The 15,595-nt window shown below is 37.1% G+C and overlaps 1 protein-coding gene across 8 annotated transcripts in view; it reads left to right on the forward strand.

The window, feature by feature from the left end:
* The window catches only part of JAK2 (Janus kinase 2), a 95,002-nt gene that overhangs the window by 54,151 nt on the left and 25,256 nt on the right, over positions 1-15,595 (forward strand). For all 8 annotated transcript variants that reach the window (XM_014953921.1, XM_014953922.1, XM_014953926.1 and 5 more), the window contains 8 exons: positions 1,469-1,592; positions 2,404-2,521; positions 3,101-3,246; positions 4,621-4,942; positions 7,331-7,450; positions 10,843-11,000; positions 12,482-12,593; positions 14,954-15,140. In XM_014953921.1, the coding sequence (XP_014809407.1) occupies positions 1,469-1,592; positions 2,404-2,521; positions 3,101-3,246; positions 4,621-4,942; positions 7,331-7,450; positions 10,843-11,000; positions 12,482-12,593; positions 14,954-15,140 (1,287 nt within the window). The remainder of the gene's footprint in view (positions 1-1,468; positions 1,593-2,403; positions 2,522-3,100; positions 3,247-4,620; positions 4,943-7,330; positions 7,451-10,842; positions 11,001-12,481; positions 12,594-14,953; positions 15,141-15,595) is intronic.

Consider the following 15,595-nt stretch of genomic DNA (forward strand, 5'->3'; position numbering starts at 1 on the left):
GTTTCTGTAGTTTCCTGTAAGTCTGTGACTCCTTTTCGTAGAAAACCATGTGTTAGGACCCGTAATTCTGGTATATTCTGGTAAGCTTTAGTTTAAACAAGTGTCAGGTTAGCCTGTAGATTTCAGCAGTTTAGTGTGACATCTGCACAATACACCTCTTGTTCTTAGCTCTTGTACTAGCTCCCTAGAGAGGCAAACCCCATTTTGTAACAAATTAAAGCTAATTGTTATTTAAGAGTGAATTAATTTTATCCCACAAGCTTATGCGGTTTTCTATGTGGAGTTGATTAGTTGTTTCTAACTGATTGTCTTAGATACATTTTAGATGTGATTGAAAGAAATTTGAGTCTGTCCCCTTCCATAGTTACCTAGAGTTTGTTCTAAACAGAAAGTAAGAAATAAGGGATTTTTTTTTTTTCTCACTGGTTTCTTGTGTGAATTTCAATGACTTCATTCTAAGTCTTTGGGAAGGGTTGTTGGTACTTTGCCTTCTCCCAGAAATCTTTTGTCTCTTAACATCGTTTTAAGTTACTTTTGTTGTCTTTATCTGTTATTTTTACAATATCTTTTGCTGCTTTCTCCCGAAGTGTCTTGCTTTAATGTAAACATAGTTTTCTCTCATTATGACCTACAGTAACTTTCACACTGTAATTTTCATCCTACTCTCTCACCTCTAGACCTGTATCTCTTCCTGTCTTCAAAATATGTTTGTCAGTGTGTGCGGTCAATTCTCGGGCATTTAACAAGTTTTCCAAATCATAGCACTGACGTCACACGGGTGCATTACACTGGAGCACAGTACAATGCTGTGGCATCTGTTCTATATTAGGCTGTACTTTAAAATAAAATTTAAAATCTGGTGCTGCTGAAGAGTCAATGCTCAACTGATTTCCATTGTTCCTGATTAAGTAGGATTGTTTGTTAATTCTCGTTAAAACAATCCTGAATTGCTGAGGGGAAATAATGTTTTCCAGCATTGTTTAATCAACAATAAATATTTGGGTTTGTTCTTAACTGAGCTACTAAAATGTAAATGTCAGGTGGTTGTCCTGGTCATGATGACTTTCTTAATATTGCTTTACTTCTGATTTTTCATTGGTTTAAAATCAATGTAAAGAATGAGGTGATGTACTGGTTTTAGCTGTTACTAAACTGAGAGGCTAAGAAGCCATTGTATTAAATGCCATACAGGGAAGATCTTGTAATCTAACAGTGAATATAGGATAACAGCTGAACACTGTCTATAGTCAGAGAGCATTAAAGGAATGAGAAAATAAACCAGCAAAACCAGTCCTCAGGTTATGGGGTGATGATTGCAATGCTGTTGACAGCGATGCAGCAGTGCAATGAATAGGTGGAGAACATGTGCCAATCTGTTGCTTTTAACCTGCGATGTTTTTTTTTAACAAGATTGATTCTTTGTGAAAACAATTTCCTGTACACATTTGTTTCTCTTCTCTTTGTTTAGGTATCATGCCAGTGTATCATAACATGTTTGCACTCATGAGTGAAGCAGAGAGAATGTGGTATCCCCCAAATCACATCTTCCACGTAGATGAAGCAACCAGACTCATCCTAATTTACCGAATAAGGTAATCCAAATCCAATGTGATTCTCTTTTCATGGTGAAAGGAAACTGTGAGTAAACACAACCAGTAAGATATTTAGTTGAACAGTAATTTATCTTAAGAAGTTACAGGCAGATTGTTAGTGATACCTGGATAAGAGATAGATAAAGGAATAAAAATTATTGGAGTAGGTTTGAATAACATATTTTATCAGTTGTTTGTATATCATGTGTTTCCCATATGAGATTCAAGAAACAAACAATAAAAAATAAAGCAGAAGTAAAAATAATAATTTTCTTAATGATGATACATCTCATCTCCTCTGAACTTGACTGTTTGAAATTAGTGGCAGTTCTGAAATGCAGAGTAATTATCCTGTGTAGTCAGAGAGATGTCTGCAATGGAACCATTTTTCTGATGGAACCTGATTTTTGAGTGTGGACGTCTAAAGTGACAGTTTTCCTGTCACTTCCTTACACAGTTTTCCTTTGTAGAAGATTTTGTTTATTTACATTGCATAATGTCACCTGAGTGTTTTTTTAGGAACTGTCTGAAAGGAAACTGGAAGACAGTAAGACAAAATTCTCTGTATTCTGATTAGTGAGGATAACTTCTCAGAGCTCCTCATTCCTACCAGTACAGCTCATCACCCTGCTTAGACATTGTAGTACTTTAAGACACCAAGGACTGGATCCAAAGCCTTCCACTGACTAACTAGGATGTCATATTGGTCCTCCAAACCAGCCAGCACTAATGACATGCCTATGAAAACTGTAATGTCTGGCATTGGTAAGCAAAAATATTTATTAACGTTTGCTTAAATATTTCCTAACAGGTTCTACTTTCCTCACTGGTATTGCAATGGCACCAGCAGAGCATATCGGTATGGCATTATTCGAGGTGCAGAAAGCCCTGTCCTTGATGATTTTGTCATGTCTTACCTATTTGCACAGGTATGATTTGCTTGATTATTTTTTAATGTATGTTGGTAAAAGTTGTTAGTATTTACTCCCTTTCATGTCTTCTGATGGTAACTGTGTAGGCTCTTTTGACAGCTTGAAGCCCACTCAAGATGAAAATTCCATGTCATAGTCTGTATTTGGAGAGATGAAGCTCAAATGGCATTAGTTGGGAGAGCAGTGAGAGTGTGTAGCTCCTTCCTTGTCCTGCTACCACATGGTCTTTCAGTGTGACTTTCATTTTGGACTGACACAATGTAAAGCAATATCCTCCCCATATGGACTTCTTCAAGAATTGAAACTTACTGAAAATATTGAAATTGAAAATATTTTGTAAACGGTGTTTCTAAGCCTGATGGTAACTGGTATCCATTATGAACATGTGCAGCTTTTAGCAGATGAAGGGCATGAATGCAGTCTTTAAAAACAAACAGATAAAGCCCCCAAACAAACAAAGACCCAAACTCCAACCCCAAATAAATAAACAACAAAACCCAACATGCAAAAAAAACCTTTATTGATGAGCAGCAGTGCTACAGGTTTTATATGCTTTCTTTCACTCTTCTTTCTCAGTGGCGAGATGATTTTTTGGATGGATGGATACAGATGCCTGTTACTCACGAGACACAAGAAGAATGCCTTGGTATGGCTGTTCTGGATATGATGAGAGTGGCCAAAGAAAAGGACCAAACGCCACTGGCTATTTACAATTCAGTCAGGTGACTCCGTGCTTATCATAACTGTGTCACACCTATCTGATATCTGAAACCATTATTTTTGCACATTGGGATCTGGGAAGAGATGTTAAGCTGTTGGCCACTGATGTATTCTAGCATAATGATTACATAAACTTACCTATAGTGTAAACTAGAAATTAATGGAAAGCTTATATCATGGTGGCCATTCATGGGTTTGGGTACATGGATTTTGGTTCTCTTAATGAGAGATGAGGCAGCAACTAATCATGTTGTAAAGGTTGTAAGCAATAATTTGGGTTGGGAGAGATCTCAGGAAGTCATCATATCCACCCCCAGTTCAGATCAGGGCAAGCTTCAAAGGTAGATGAAGTTACCTGGGGCCTTGTCCAGTCAATTTCTGAAACTGACCAGGGATGGAGATTCCACTGTATCTCTGGGAGCTTTGTCCTGTGTATGACCACCCTCATTGAGAAATATTTTCTCTGTATCTAATCAGTCTCCTCTGCGATACTGATTAACCTGTGTTGCCTCTTGTCCTTTCACTGTGCATGTCTGAAAAGCATCTAATTCAGTCTTGTCCATAATAATCTGTTAGCTGAAGACAATTAGTAGAACATCCTACTTCAGCCTTCTTTTCTCTATGCTGAACAAATCAAGCTCCTTTATGCCTCTTCTGTCATGTCCTGTGCTCCAGGCTCTTTACCATCTTGGGCAGATCTCTGCTAAAGTTGCTTGAGTTTATCAGTTCACTTTGGTTTGTCAACCTAATCGGTTTCCACTCCAGCTGAGTTAATTCTGTCCCTGCTTTGTACTTGATGCTTGATGTTTGTCTTTTAATGAAACCTAGCAGCAGGAGTAAAAAGCAGAATGAGACAACAAGTTGTCCGGCTCATGGCAGGTGACAAATTCTTGACCCCTTTATATAGAGTATGGACTGTGATACAGAGTGTTGTATTCCACCACCTGTATTTTCAGCCAGGAAACCTGTCCTCTGTGTAATTCCCTCTATCTGCGCAGTATCCTCTTTCCAGCTTCTACCCCAAACTGGATCTTCCCAGTTCCCAGTTCCCAAAGGAACTGTGTAACTTCTGCTGCCTTACCTCAGAGCTTCAGTAATGACTAGAACAGACATGTCTAGTTCCAATTTATGGAAAATGCATTATGTAATATATGTTGAAACAGAGTGAGGGGGAAAATGGAAAAAGAGACAGGGCTGTATTTGAAAGAACATACTACAGATAGAAGAAAATATCCTTGTTATTCTTCAGTTGAAAGAATAGCCTTACATTTAGAGGAAAAGATATTTTCATGATGACTTGTTTAGCACAGAACTAATTATCTTGCTGGATTTAACGGATTAAATTAGAAAGTTTTTCACTGGTTATGTATTCACAGCTACAAAATGTTTTTGCCTAAATGTGTGCGAGCAAAGATCCAAGATTACCACATTTTGACGCGAAAAAGAATAAGGTACAGGTTCCGCAAGTTTATACAACAGTTTGGCCAATGCAAAGCTACTGCCAGAAACTTGAAGCTTAAGTATCTTATAAATCTGGAAACGCTTCAGTCTGCCTTCTATTCAGAGGTTTTTGAAGTAAAAGAACCTGGTGGAGATCCTTCTGGAGAGGAAAGTTTTGCAACCATTGTAATAACTGGAAATGGTGGAATTCAGTGCTCAAGAGGAAAACTTAAAGACTGTGAGACACTGGCAGAGCAGGTAATTTCTTTTACTATTTTAATAATTATGCAATTTATCATGTAACAAAGTGATTATCTAATGTTAGAAGTTCTGATTTACCCCTGGTAAATTTGGTAGGTAAATTTTACTTCATAGTGATGATACAATTTCTGTATGGCTGGGGCTCACAGAAATGTATTGACTCAAAGAATGCATGATTTTAAAAATAGTTTTTTGTTGAAGTGTTAGAAGAAAGTAAATACTTGAACATGTATTAGTTCTGTGCTTGACAAATGAAAAATTCAGTGTAGGACTTTCATTACTGTAAAAAAAAAAATCAATGTGGAAAAGTAATGACCCTGGCCTCAGGTATAGGTAATATGCACAAATGCTTCAAATTCTCTTAGAAATCAGGATTTTAAGGACCCCAAAAAACAGGTAAATTTACCTATCCTTCTTTCTTGCTGCAGTTAGACTCCTACCAGTGTGTAAGCTAGCAAATTTAATGTAAAATTTTTGTGACTGCAGTCCATATACTCTTTGTTAAGAAATTAGATTCTGAATGGTTCCAGTAACTAGTAATCCTGTGCTGTTGCATTTTTATTTATCAGTATTATTTCTTTTGTACGTGATTTCCCAGCATGGCTATTGATTTTGTCAAATTTATTAGAATCTGTTACAAACTCATAGGCCTATACATTGAGAGTGTGGGAAATTGCCTTTAATTTTATCTTTGGAAAAGTGCAGCACATGTCAGTTACCAAAATAATTTGATCTGTCAGTTTGATAGTTTTGATGAATAATATATAGCAGTCAAGGTCAAACCACATAAGGCTGTATTTTTATAATATGCTGTAATAATTTAAGATGTTAATTTTTCTTTTTAATACTTACTAAAAAAAAAAATATCTAATTACATAGCCAGAATTTTTAAGTGTGCCTTTCTTAGAACATTTGTAAGTTGGCATTAGGTCCAGTTACCTTATTCATAGCTTTTATGTTTTGGCCCTCTGCCTTTCCCAAGTTGCCTGTAAGACCCAGTTGCTATGGCAGGAGCTAACATAAATGTCAGGTTTTGCAATTTCTAGTTTTAAGTGTACAAAATTTATCCATACTATGCTGTTTGGGCCTGGCAATCAAGCCTTTAATAAGAGTAGTATTTAAATTGATCATATTTCTTATAGAGATTGCCAAATTATTTTTGCTTGATTAAAAATATTATCCCACTTATTCACAGAGACATGGCGGAGGCTGCATATATTTTCACTATTTAAACTGTTTATAAAATTGGTGATGAAAACTGAGTAAATTAGTAAGGCTGTTTGTAAATGTGATTGTAACTCCTGCTTCAGTGAACTATACTGACGAATCTTTATTAAGATAGTGAATTGAAACAATTTTTTTTTTTTATTTTGAAGTCAAGAATGACATATATAGAGTAGATTGTGAAGAAGTTTGTTTCACCAGTTCACTTTTCCAACAACCAGATGAACAAATAGAGCGTCAGGGACTTCAGTGCATTTCAGCTGATTAATTCTAGCTGATACCCACTGAGTCTTACAGCCTTGATTATTACACCCCTTTATGTATTGGGATATGCTTGCTGCCATATAAATGAAGTACTCTGACTTGAATAAAATCTATTTGCTTTGGAAGAATAATTTTAGATAGATAAATCTACCTTTATTTAAGGATATTACTTAGCACCTGAAGTTCAACTGGTAACAAAATGAAGTATGATTTGTATGACACTGTAACTTGACTTGTGAAAGACTGAAGAAGTAGTACAAAATATCCTTGTATCAAAAACTGCCTGAACTTGCTATCAAAGGAAAATGTGTCTTCTATTTCCCATATAATCAGGATCGGTGCTTCAACTTGCCTGGTTATTGATGACCACGCCTGAGGGAGCAACCTTGTCTTAGACCTTTTCTTCATTCATACTACATCCATCTCTGTTGTAGCAGATTTTGCAGCTTATATCACTCTGAATGAAGCCATGGCAATTTGGATTGTTAACAGGCTTTCTAAACTTCTTTAATCAAGATGCCAAAACCAAAAACAAACCCACCAAAAAATCAACCCCAAAAGATTAACTAAAATGTTCTATTGTTAATCCTCACAAAATACTACAGAGCAAAGAAGTATCTACGGTAAAAAAAAAAAAAAAAGAAAAACCAAACCTTCACCCATATATGGATATTTCTGTTCATGGGTCCTGGCTCTTTATGCATTTATTATTTTAATTGATGCTCCTTAGGATGGTCCAATAAACAAAACTCCATTCTTAATTTGTAATGGCATATTTGAGGTTTTCTGATCCTCTTTGTTGCTAGCTTACAAGTTCAGAGTTGTAGGAATTCTAATGCTGCAAATTAGTGCATTTTGTTGCTATTTGTGTTGTTATATAACCAATATTTATTGCAGGATTTACAAACGTACTGTGATTTTCCTGATATAATTGATGTCAGCATTAAGCAAGCAAGCCAAGAAGGCTCCAGTGAGAGAAGAATTGTCACCATTCACAAACAAGACAGCAAGAATCTGGTCTGTTTGTTTTGCTTGCTGTTCTTTTCAGATAGATATTGCTTTGAGCAGACTGTGTGATTGCTGTGGTATTTATAGTGTTGTATAACCAATTACCATGTTAATTAAGCATGAGGTAGAACTAAATGCATTTCAGCATTATAAGCAGTGTATCAGAACACCAAAGGTATTTTGCATTCAGAGCTCTGTACATGGACTTAAACAGAAATAGACATTTTAGCTGAGGGTAATTTCTGTTACGTAGATTCTTTATTGGACTCCTAAACTTGAATCTGTGGTTTTAGCTGTCTGTCAAGCATAGTTTCTGTGCTGTCATGGCAAGCTCTCTGCAAGTGACCAATACTTTTAAAAAGGCTTAAAAATGCTCTTAAGGAATAATGATATACAGAAAATTAGTATTGGGGCAAAATTAATGTCATTGCTTTTACTGTTTAAAATTCTTTGAAGATGACCTTAAGGAAGTATTTTATACATATATGTAAAAAGTTAAGTTGTTTCAGTTTGAACTCCAGCATTGTTCTTGAGTCAGCTTTTCCAGCAGGTATAACTGTCACATAGTTGTACGGTGGCTTGACCTTGACTGGACACAAGGTGCCCACCAAGCTATTCTGTCACTCCCCTTCTCAGCCAGGCAGGGGGAGAAGACTATGAGAAAAGACTTGTGGGTTGAGATAAGGACAAAGAGAGATGGCTCACCATTTAACATTATGGGTAAAACAGACTTGACTTGGGGAAATCAATTTAATTTATTCCCAATCAAATCAGAGTAGGGTAATGAGAAATAAAAGCAAATCTTAAAAACACCTTTCCTCCACCGTCCTCTTCTTTCCAGGCTCAATATCACTTCCAATTTGTCTGCCTCCTCCGCGGCCAGTAATGCAGGGGGACAGGGAATGGGGACTGCAGTCAGTTCATCACATTTTGTCTCTTCCACTCCATCCTCCTCACGTTCTTTCCCTGCCCCAGCATGCTCCCTCTCTCCAAGGGGTCATGGGTTCTGCTAGGAGCCTGCTCCAGTAGAGGTCTCCATGGGGTCACAGTCTCCTTCAGGCATCTACCTGCTCTGGCATGGGGTCCTCCACAGGCTGCAGGTGGAAATCTTCTCCACCATGGACCCTCACGGGCTTTAGATGCACAGCCTGTCTTACCATGCTCTTCACCATGGACTGCAGGGGAATCTCTGCTCTGGCACCTGGAGCACCTCCTCCCTCTCCTTTTTCACTGACCTTGGTGCCTGCAGAGCTTCTCCACCATGGACCCTCACGGGCTTTAGATGCACAGCCTGTCTTACCATGCTCTTCACCATGGACTGCAGGGGAATCTCTGCTCTGGCACCTGGAGCACCTCCTCCCTCTCCTTTTTCACTGACCTTGGTGCCTGCAGAGTTGTTGCTCTGGCATATTCTTACTCCCCTCCTCCTGCTGCTGTTGCAGAGCAACTTTTTTCCCTTATTAAATATGTGATCACAGAGGTCTACCACTGTTGCTGATGGGCTAAGCCTTGGCCAGCAAGTCCATCTTGGAGCTGGCTAGCACTGGCTCTGTGGGACACGGGGGAAGCTTCTGGCAGCTTCTCACAGAAACCTTCCCTGTAGCCCCCCACTACCAGAACCTTGCCATGCAGACCCGATTCAGGTTGTTTCTTCCTTTGTCTCTGTGACTGATCTTTGTGCCTTCAGTGATCTTCTGTGAATGGAGAGTTTTCTTCTCTGTGTTTGAAAAAGCTGTGTACAGATTGTGTATTTATTTTCTGTAAAAATAATTTTTAAAAAGTCCAGAAATACTTAAATCAGCATATGGTTTACTTTTATTTATGGTAGAATTGCAGTTCACATTCATGTCCTGCATTAGTGGCACAGAATAAATGACCTGCTAAGAATTCTAAATTTTTTCAAGGCTTTTTATTGAAACATAAGAATAGCTGGAATATCAGTGATGAGCATCTATGATACAGAGAGCATAATAATATTTCAGGTTGGTGGAGGAGCATTCCTTCTTTAATCTTGAGCCATTAAATTCTCTTTAAAAATTCTCAATAGCAGTAGTTAGGTACTTGACTGCATGTGCTTCTGAGGGTAGAAGTGACTTTTTAAGAGCTTGTCTAAAAATACTGAAGAGTAAGGCTGAGTCGGAAAAAGTGCAGTAGCTGCTGTTTTCCTTATGATCTTTGTGTGGACACTTTATACACCAGAATTAGCTGATGTGTAAATTAGAATTTGTAATTTAGTTTAACCTGTCACGCAGCTAGTAGAATTCATTATAGAAAGGTACTTTACGTGGTTTTAGGATATATGGATTGATTTAATCACTGGATTTCTAGGTCTGTTTGTGTGGGTTTTCCAGTCATGTTTGAAAGAACCGGAAAGGTAGTTGTTTCCAGGCCCTCTTTTAAAAAGGAGTTTGAAGACTTCCAAACAAATTCTTGGCACGTGATCAAAAGCACCAGATTTTTTTTATTGATGTCTAACAAAGAACTTACTAAGGAATTATGTTCAGCCACTAAGTGTGTCCCCAGTGTCATGGGCAAACTTGTGCAGCCTGTTCTCTTGGGCTGCGCAACCAAAGAAAATCTAGTGTGGCTCTGTAGATGGTAGAGTAACACTGCTCTGTTAAGCTAAAGACAGCTTTTAATGTTCTGATACAACCGTCAGAATGTTAAGAATATATAGATAATTATATAAAAATAGACTCTGTTTTCCTTTATTGCCAGTAATAAATATGTTGTTACAAATGGATTTAATTTTGCCCTGCTCTTACCTGTTCAACATATTCTGCATAGACCTTTTCCACACCCTATTTCCTTTGACCAAGTTATTGTTCTCCCCACTTCAATCCATTACATCTCTCTTTATAGTAGTTAAAGGTCAGCTTCTATCTATGATCCAGCTTAGGATGGCAGTTTTTGCTGCCTACTATTTAAATTTTCAGGCAGGTACTTTTATAGAGATTTTTCTTTGCTACTTGGAGGCAGCTCCATAAATCTTTGATAAGTGAAGTCTTTTCTTTATGAAAAAAACACAACCACTGTGTAGCCAGTGCAGTATGTGTCTGCCATACTAAGTTGTACCTACTCAGCTTTTCCCTTTCAAATGTTCCCTCTGCTGTTTCATATATTTAAGGTTTTTTTTTAATGGCAGATTCGTTTGGTTTGGGTTTGGTTTTGAACACTGAAGATTGCTAACGAGTTTTGGGTGGCACCAGGGAGGTAGAACTGTACAAATAGTAGTTGAAACCCGTCAGGGTATCTTAATTTTATGTGTATAGTTATATCTCTTATACCATTGCCATATCCAGAAATTTTGTGTTGCCAATTAAAAACTGAAATTCTCTCTCTCTCCCTCCCCTGTTTCTCTCCTCCACACCCTGCCTTATTCTCCCCTGGTGATTTAACAGGAGGCTGAATTCCAGTCATTAAGAGAAGCTCTCTCCTTTGTATCATTAATTGATGGATATTACAGATTAACAGCGGATGCCCACCATTATCTCTGTAAAGAAGTAGCACCACCATCAGTCCTCGAAAACATCCAAAGCAACTGCCATGGACCAATTTTGTAAGCAATTTTTTAGCAATATAACAAGGTGATATTTTAGACAGAGAAACTTTAGTTGACTGTGAACCATGATGGACATCTTGAAATGTGTATTTACTACATTTATGTAACATGAAATGCTTTACATTTTTCCTCTTAGTTTTCACTTTGCAAAATACAATATGCCGCCTTGATGTATTGTAAAATATAAATGGAAAGATTCTGGTTTTAATTTTCTTCCCTTAGAATTTATTTTTTTCTTCAAGTGAAACAGGCAGCAAAGTCATAGCGCTGATTTTACAGAATTATAGTTACTACCTTGGCAGCAACATACAGTGTCGTAGACAGAGGTTCTCATGTTTCCACTGCAGACTCTAGCAGTTATGTTATCTGAGTTGCCAAAGGAAAACAGGCAAACTCAGAGAACACTCTCTGTAATATATGAGCAAGGATTGTAGTAATCAGCTAGCCATGTAAATCAGAGGTTTTGTCTGTTTTTAAGAAATGTGGCCTCCTTGTTTGCTTTCTTTGGGGTGTGGGGTTTTTTTTGCTTTTTTAGAGGGAGAATTTAGTACAGAAAAAATTCTCCTGAATTTTTTTAAAATTTTCTTTTATAGTTCATATACTATTGTTTATTGTTTGCAGAACCACACATGGGAACTTAGAAATGTTTTGTTAGGCAGAATGAAATGGGTATGTGCTTTAGCTACAGAAAGCTTGAAAGCTGGTACGTACAAGATAGGTTGCTTGAAACTAGCACTGTCTGCTTAGCTAATAGAGAGCAGTTCTGTAAATTTCCCAGTGACAGGAAGAGGATAGGTGCTATAACCTTCAGACGAGATGAAGGAGGATTGGGATGGAGACCTATACAGTTCTGATCACGTTTCTTGCACTAATGACTAAAGCTGTATATTAACTTTTATTTAGTGCTGCTTAGAAGAGTGTGCAATGAGTCAAGACCTTTCCAAGCAATTCTATTCTTCATTCCCTGAGATGGATAGAAATAGTCAGTTAGCAAGGCATGTTAAAGGGGAAATTGGTTTGTAGTAATTGTTTGTAGGAAATTGTTTGTAGTAACAAACAATGTTTCATTTCAACTCCTCTTTCTTAATTAGCACTTTCCCATGTTAAATCTACCTTTTTCACCCACACAAATATTTAGCTAATTTTGTCTTATTTATTAGGCAGTCTTATTACAGCTTCTTCCATAATGGTGTTGAAAGCCTAGGGGAATATACTTTTTTAGGCTGTAAGATTTCTCATCAAATAAATAATTGTGCTGGTTTTAATATTAAGAATTTGTAATATGCTGCTTTCTACACAAGCAACCACCTTGAGTATTGGAAAATAAAGGGACAAAAAAACGACCTTAAAGGAAATCGTAAAAATTGAGAGTATGAATTGATGTTGTATTAGATATCTGATAATAATGCTCATTTGCCAATCTCTGATGTTTAGGGTTTTGAAATTATGCAATATTAAATATTTTCTTTTTATTATAGCATGGACTTTGCTATCAGTAAACTGAAGAAAGCGGGTAATCAGACTGGTTTCTATGTTCTTCGGTGCAGTCCTAAAGATTTTAAAAAATACTTCCTCACCTTCGCTATAGAGGTTTGTATTCTACCTTAGATAGTACCTGTATAATCTTTATTGCATGATCATAACAGTCCTGGGATGTTCAGTAAACGATTCTTGATTTTTCTCTTCAGAATGTTTGTCTGCTGTGTATGTTCTATAGCTACTTATGTCAGATTGGCCAACTCTCAGGGTCTTGTGAGAAACTTCAAAATACTTGTACGGTAGAGGACGACTAATGACACATACTGTGTGCCTAAGAGGACAAGGCATAGAGAGGGAAGAGAGCTTGAGACTTCTGAGGACGGTGGCATGGCTCTTGGGACTGCAGTAAATGTTTGGGTGGTGGAGCAGTTTGGGCTGGTTTTTTTTCTTTTTTTTAAGGTTTGGGGTTTTTTAGTTGGATTTTTTCCCTTGGATCTCTGCCCACCCCTGTCCTTGCCCCTATAGAATAGGGCTTAGTTAGACTGAGTATGCAGCCCTTGGTGATCTGAGAGTGTCTCTCCTTCACAGGTTCTTCTGGGTTTGGGTCTTGGGTTGTCCCCATCCCCAGTGCTGGGCCAGCCAGATTACTTGGCAGCTGTTAAATCAGTGTAGGTCTCCTGGTAGAGTTAGCTAGAATGGGAACCATGCTTGAAATGCCTGCAGTTCTCATGCAGCTAAAGAACCATATGTACCTCTCCTCTGTGAGACTGTACTTAGTGATAATAGAGTACTTTAATATTGTTGTTACATAATTGCATGATCTTGTTCCAAGGATGGGCTTCTTTTTAATTAAATTAACAGAACTACCTCTGGGTTTTTAACTAGGTAAGGTGATACATGTTTTTTTCTGCTGCCGTGCACCAGGCTAACAATTTCGCAAAACACTGTCACAGATACGAGTACATCTCTGAAAATGACAAAATAATGTTGATGGAAAAGTAAGCAGCCATTTTAAGACCAGTTTCAGAAAAATTTTATGTCCAGTCAGTGAAGTGTGTTTGACACAGAATTTTTTAAACTAAGAGATCAGTCCACGAGGAAGCCTAGAGAGTCAAAGTCTGAGAGTCAAGCTTGTGAGCTAAGCCTGCCACTAACTGACCTGGCTGGTTTTTTTGTTGTTTTTTTTTTTTTTTTTTTTTTTCTGAGTTTTTCTGGGCAAGCCGTTAGAGGCTTTTGAGATCCAGAATTTGTTGGAACATTTTCTTCAGTGTTGACGTGAAGGACCATGAAAGCACTATTAAGAGCTCCTCTTGTTTAAAAATGTTTAATGGGATCTTTTCAAGTCTCATTGTAAAAATAATTCAGTGCATATTGAAAATCTGTGCTAGGAACTAATTGCTTAGAACGGTACTGTAGACAGCAGAAAAATAGAAATACAGCTGAGATCTCCAAATGCTTGCCAAAACAACACGGAGCATGAGCATTTGGTCTATTGCTTCCAACAAAATTTTGTTTTGATGTTACCCCTTGTAAGGGTGAAGAAGCTTTCATTACTAGCTCGAAAGGTTTTTTCCTAGGATCCATTATATGTTTTCTCAGCTCCATCTTTTCAGATTTCGTAACATTTGTTTTTCTTAGCATCAACATTCTAATTCCAGTGATGGGAGTAGAATCATGTTTTCTCAGAATCAATGTTACATAGTAAGAACAGAATAACAAATCATGGTAATATTTTGCTGAAGCATTCTTTCTTTAATTAGTAGAGTGCTATATATTTAAATAGGCTTTCAAGTACTAAATATTGATCAATTTTATTTGTAATGGAAATTTTTTCTGAGTCTTTCTGGGCAAGCCGTTAGAGGCTTTTGAGATCCAGAATTTGTTGGAACATTTTCTTCAGTGTTGACGTGAAGGACCATGAAAGCACTATTAAGAGCTCCTCTTGTTTAAAAATGTTTAATGGGATCTTTTCAAGTCTCATTGTAAAAATAATTCAGTGCATATTGAAAATCTGTGCTAGGAACTAATTGCTTAGAACGGTACTGTAGACAGCAGAAAAATAGAAATACAGCTGAGATCTCCAAATGCTTGCCAAAACAACACGGAGCATGAGCATTTGGTCTATTGCTTCCAACAAAATTTTGTTTTGATGTTACCCCTTGTAAGGGTGAAGAAGCTTTCATTACTAGCTCGAAAGGTTTTTTCCTAGGATCCATTATATGTTTTCTCAGCTCCATCTTTTCAGATTTCGTAACATTTGTTTTTCTTAGCATCAACATTCTAATTCCAGTGATGGGAGTAGAATCATGTTTTCTCAGAATCAATGTTACATAGTAAGAACAGAATAACAAATCATGGTAATATTTTGCTGAAGCATTCTTTCTTTAATTAGTAGAGTGCTATATATTTAAATAGGCTTTCAAGTACTAAATATTGATCAATTTTATTTGTAATGGAAAAAATCTCTGCAGCGTGAGAATACCACTGATTACAAGCACTGCCTAATTACGAAGAATGAGAATGGAGAATATAATCTTAGTGGAACCAAGAGAAGTTTTGGTAATCTTAAGGATCTGTTGACCTGTTACCAGACAGAAACTGTCCGTTCAGACAGCATAATTTTCCAGTTCATCAAATGCTGTCCTCCAAAACCAAAAGGTAAGAGAAAGATTATTTCTAAGCAGAAGGGTTTGCAACTTTTAGATTAAAGATTTTAAAATAAGTTAACATTAAATGACACACAGGTAGGTACATCTCTATGTTCATGTGGGCTTTTTTAAATTTCACTGGCCTATTTGTTCACCTTTTGTAGTTACAGTTTTCAGCCAAATTTTACTTTGTTAGGAGATGGTCTTCCAGAAAGAATCATGGTAGCCAGTTTCATGATTAGAAGCAAAACTGATTTCTTAATTACAGTGGATTGTGTGCAGTGGTGTTTCTTCTACAATTGAGTGTTTTCATGTCTTGAGAAGGAAAGAGCTATAAAATCTATCATTTTTCACTGAGAATAGTTCCATAAGCAATGGAACCAATAATGGCAGTGAACTTCTTTCATCATTTGTTGGCATATTAGTGGAATTACGCCAAAGCTGCAGTATGATCTCAACTTGTTT

The sequence above is a fragment of the Calidris pugnax genome, unplaced genomic scaffold (assembly GCF_001431845.1).
Source record: "Calidris pugnax isolate Ruff unplaced genomic scaffold, ASM143184v1 scaffold178, whole genome shotgun sequence".
Lineage (NCBI taxonomy): Eukaryota > Metazoa > Chordata > Aves > Charadriiformes > Scolopacidae > Calidris > Calidris pugnax.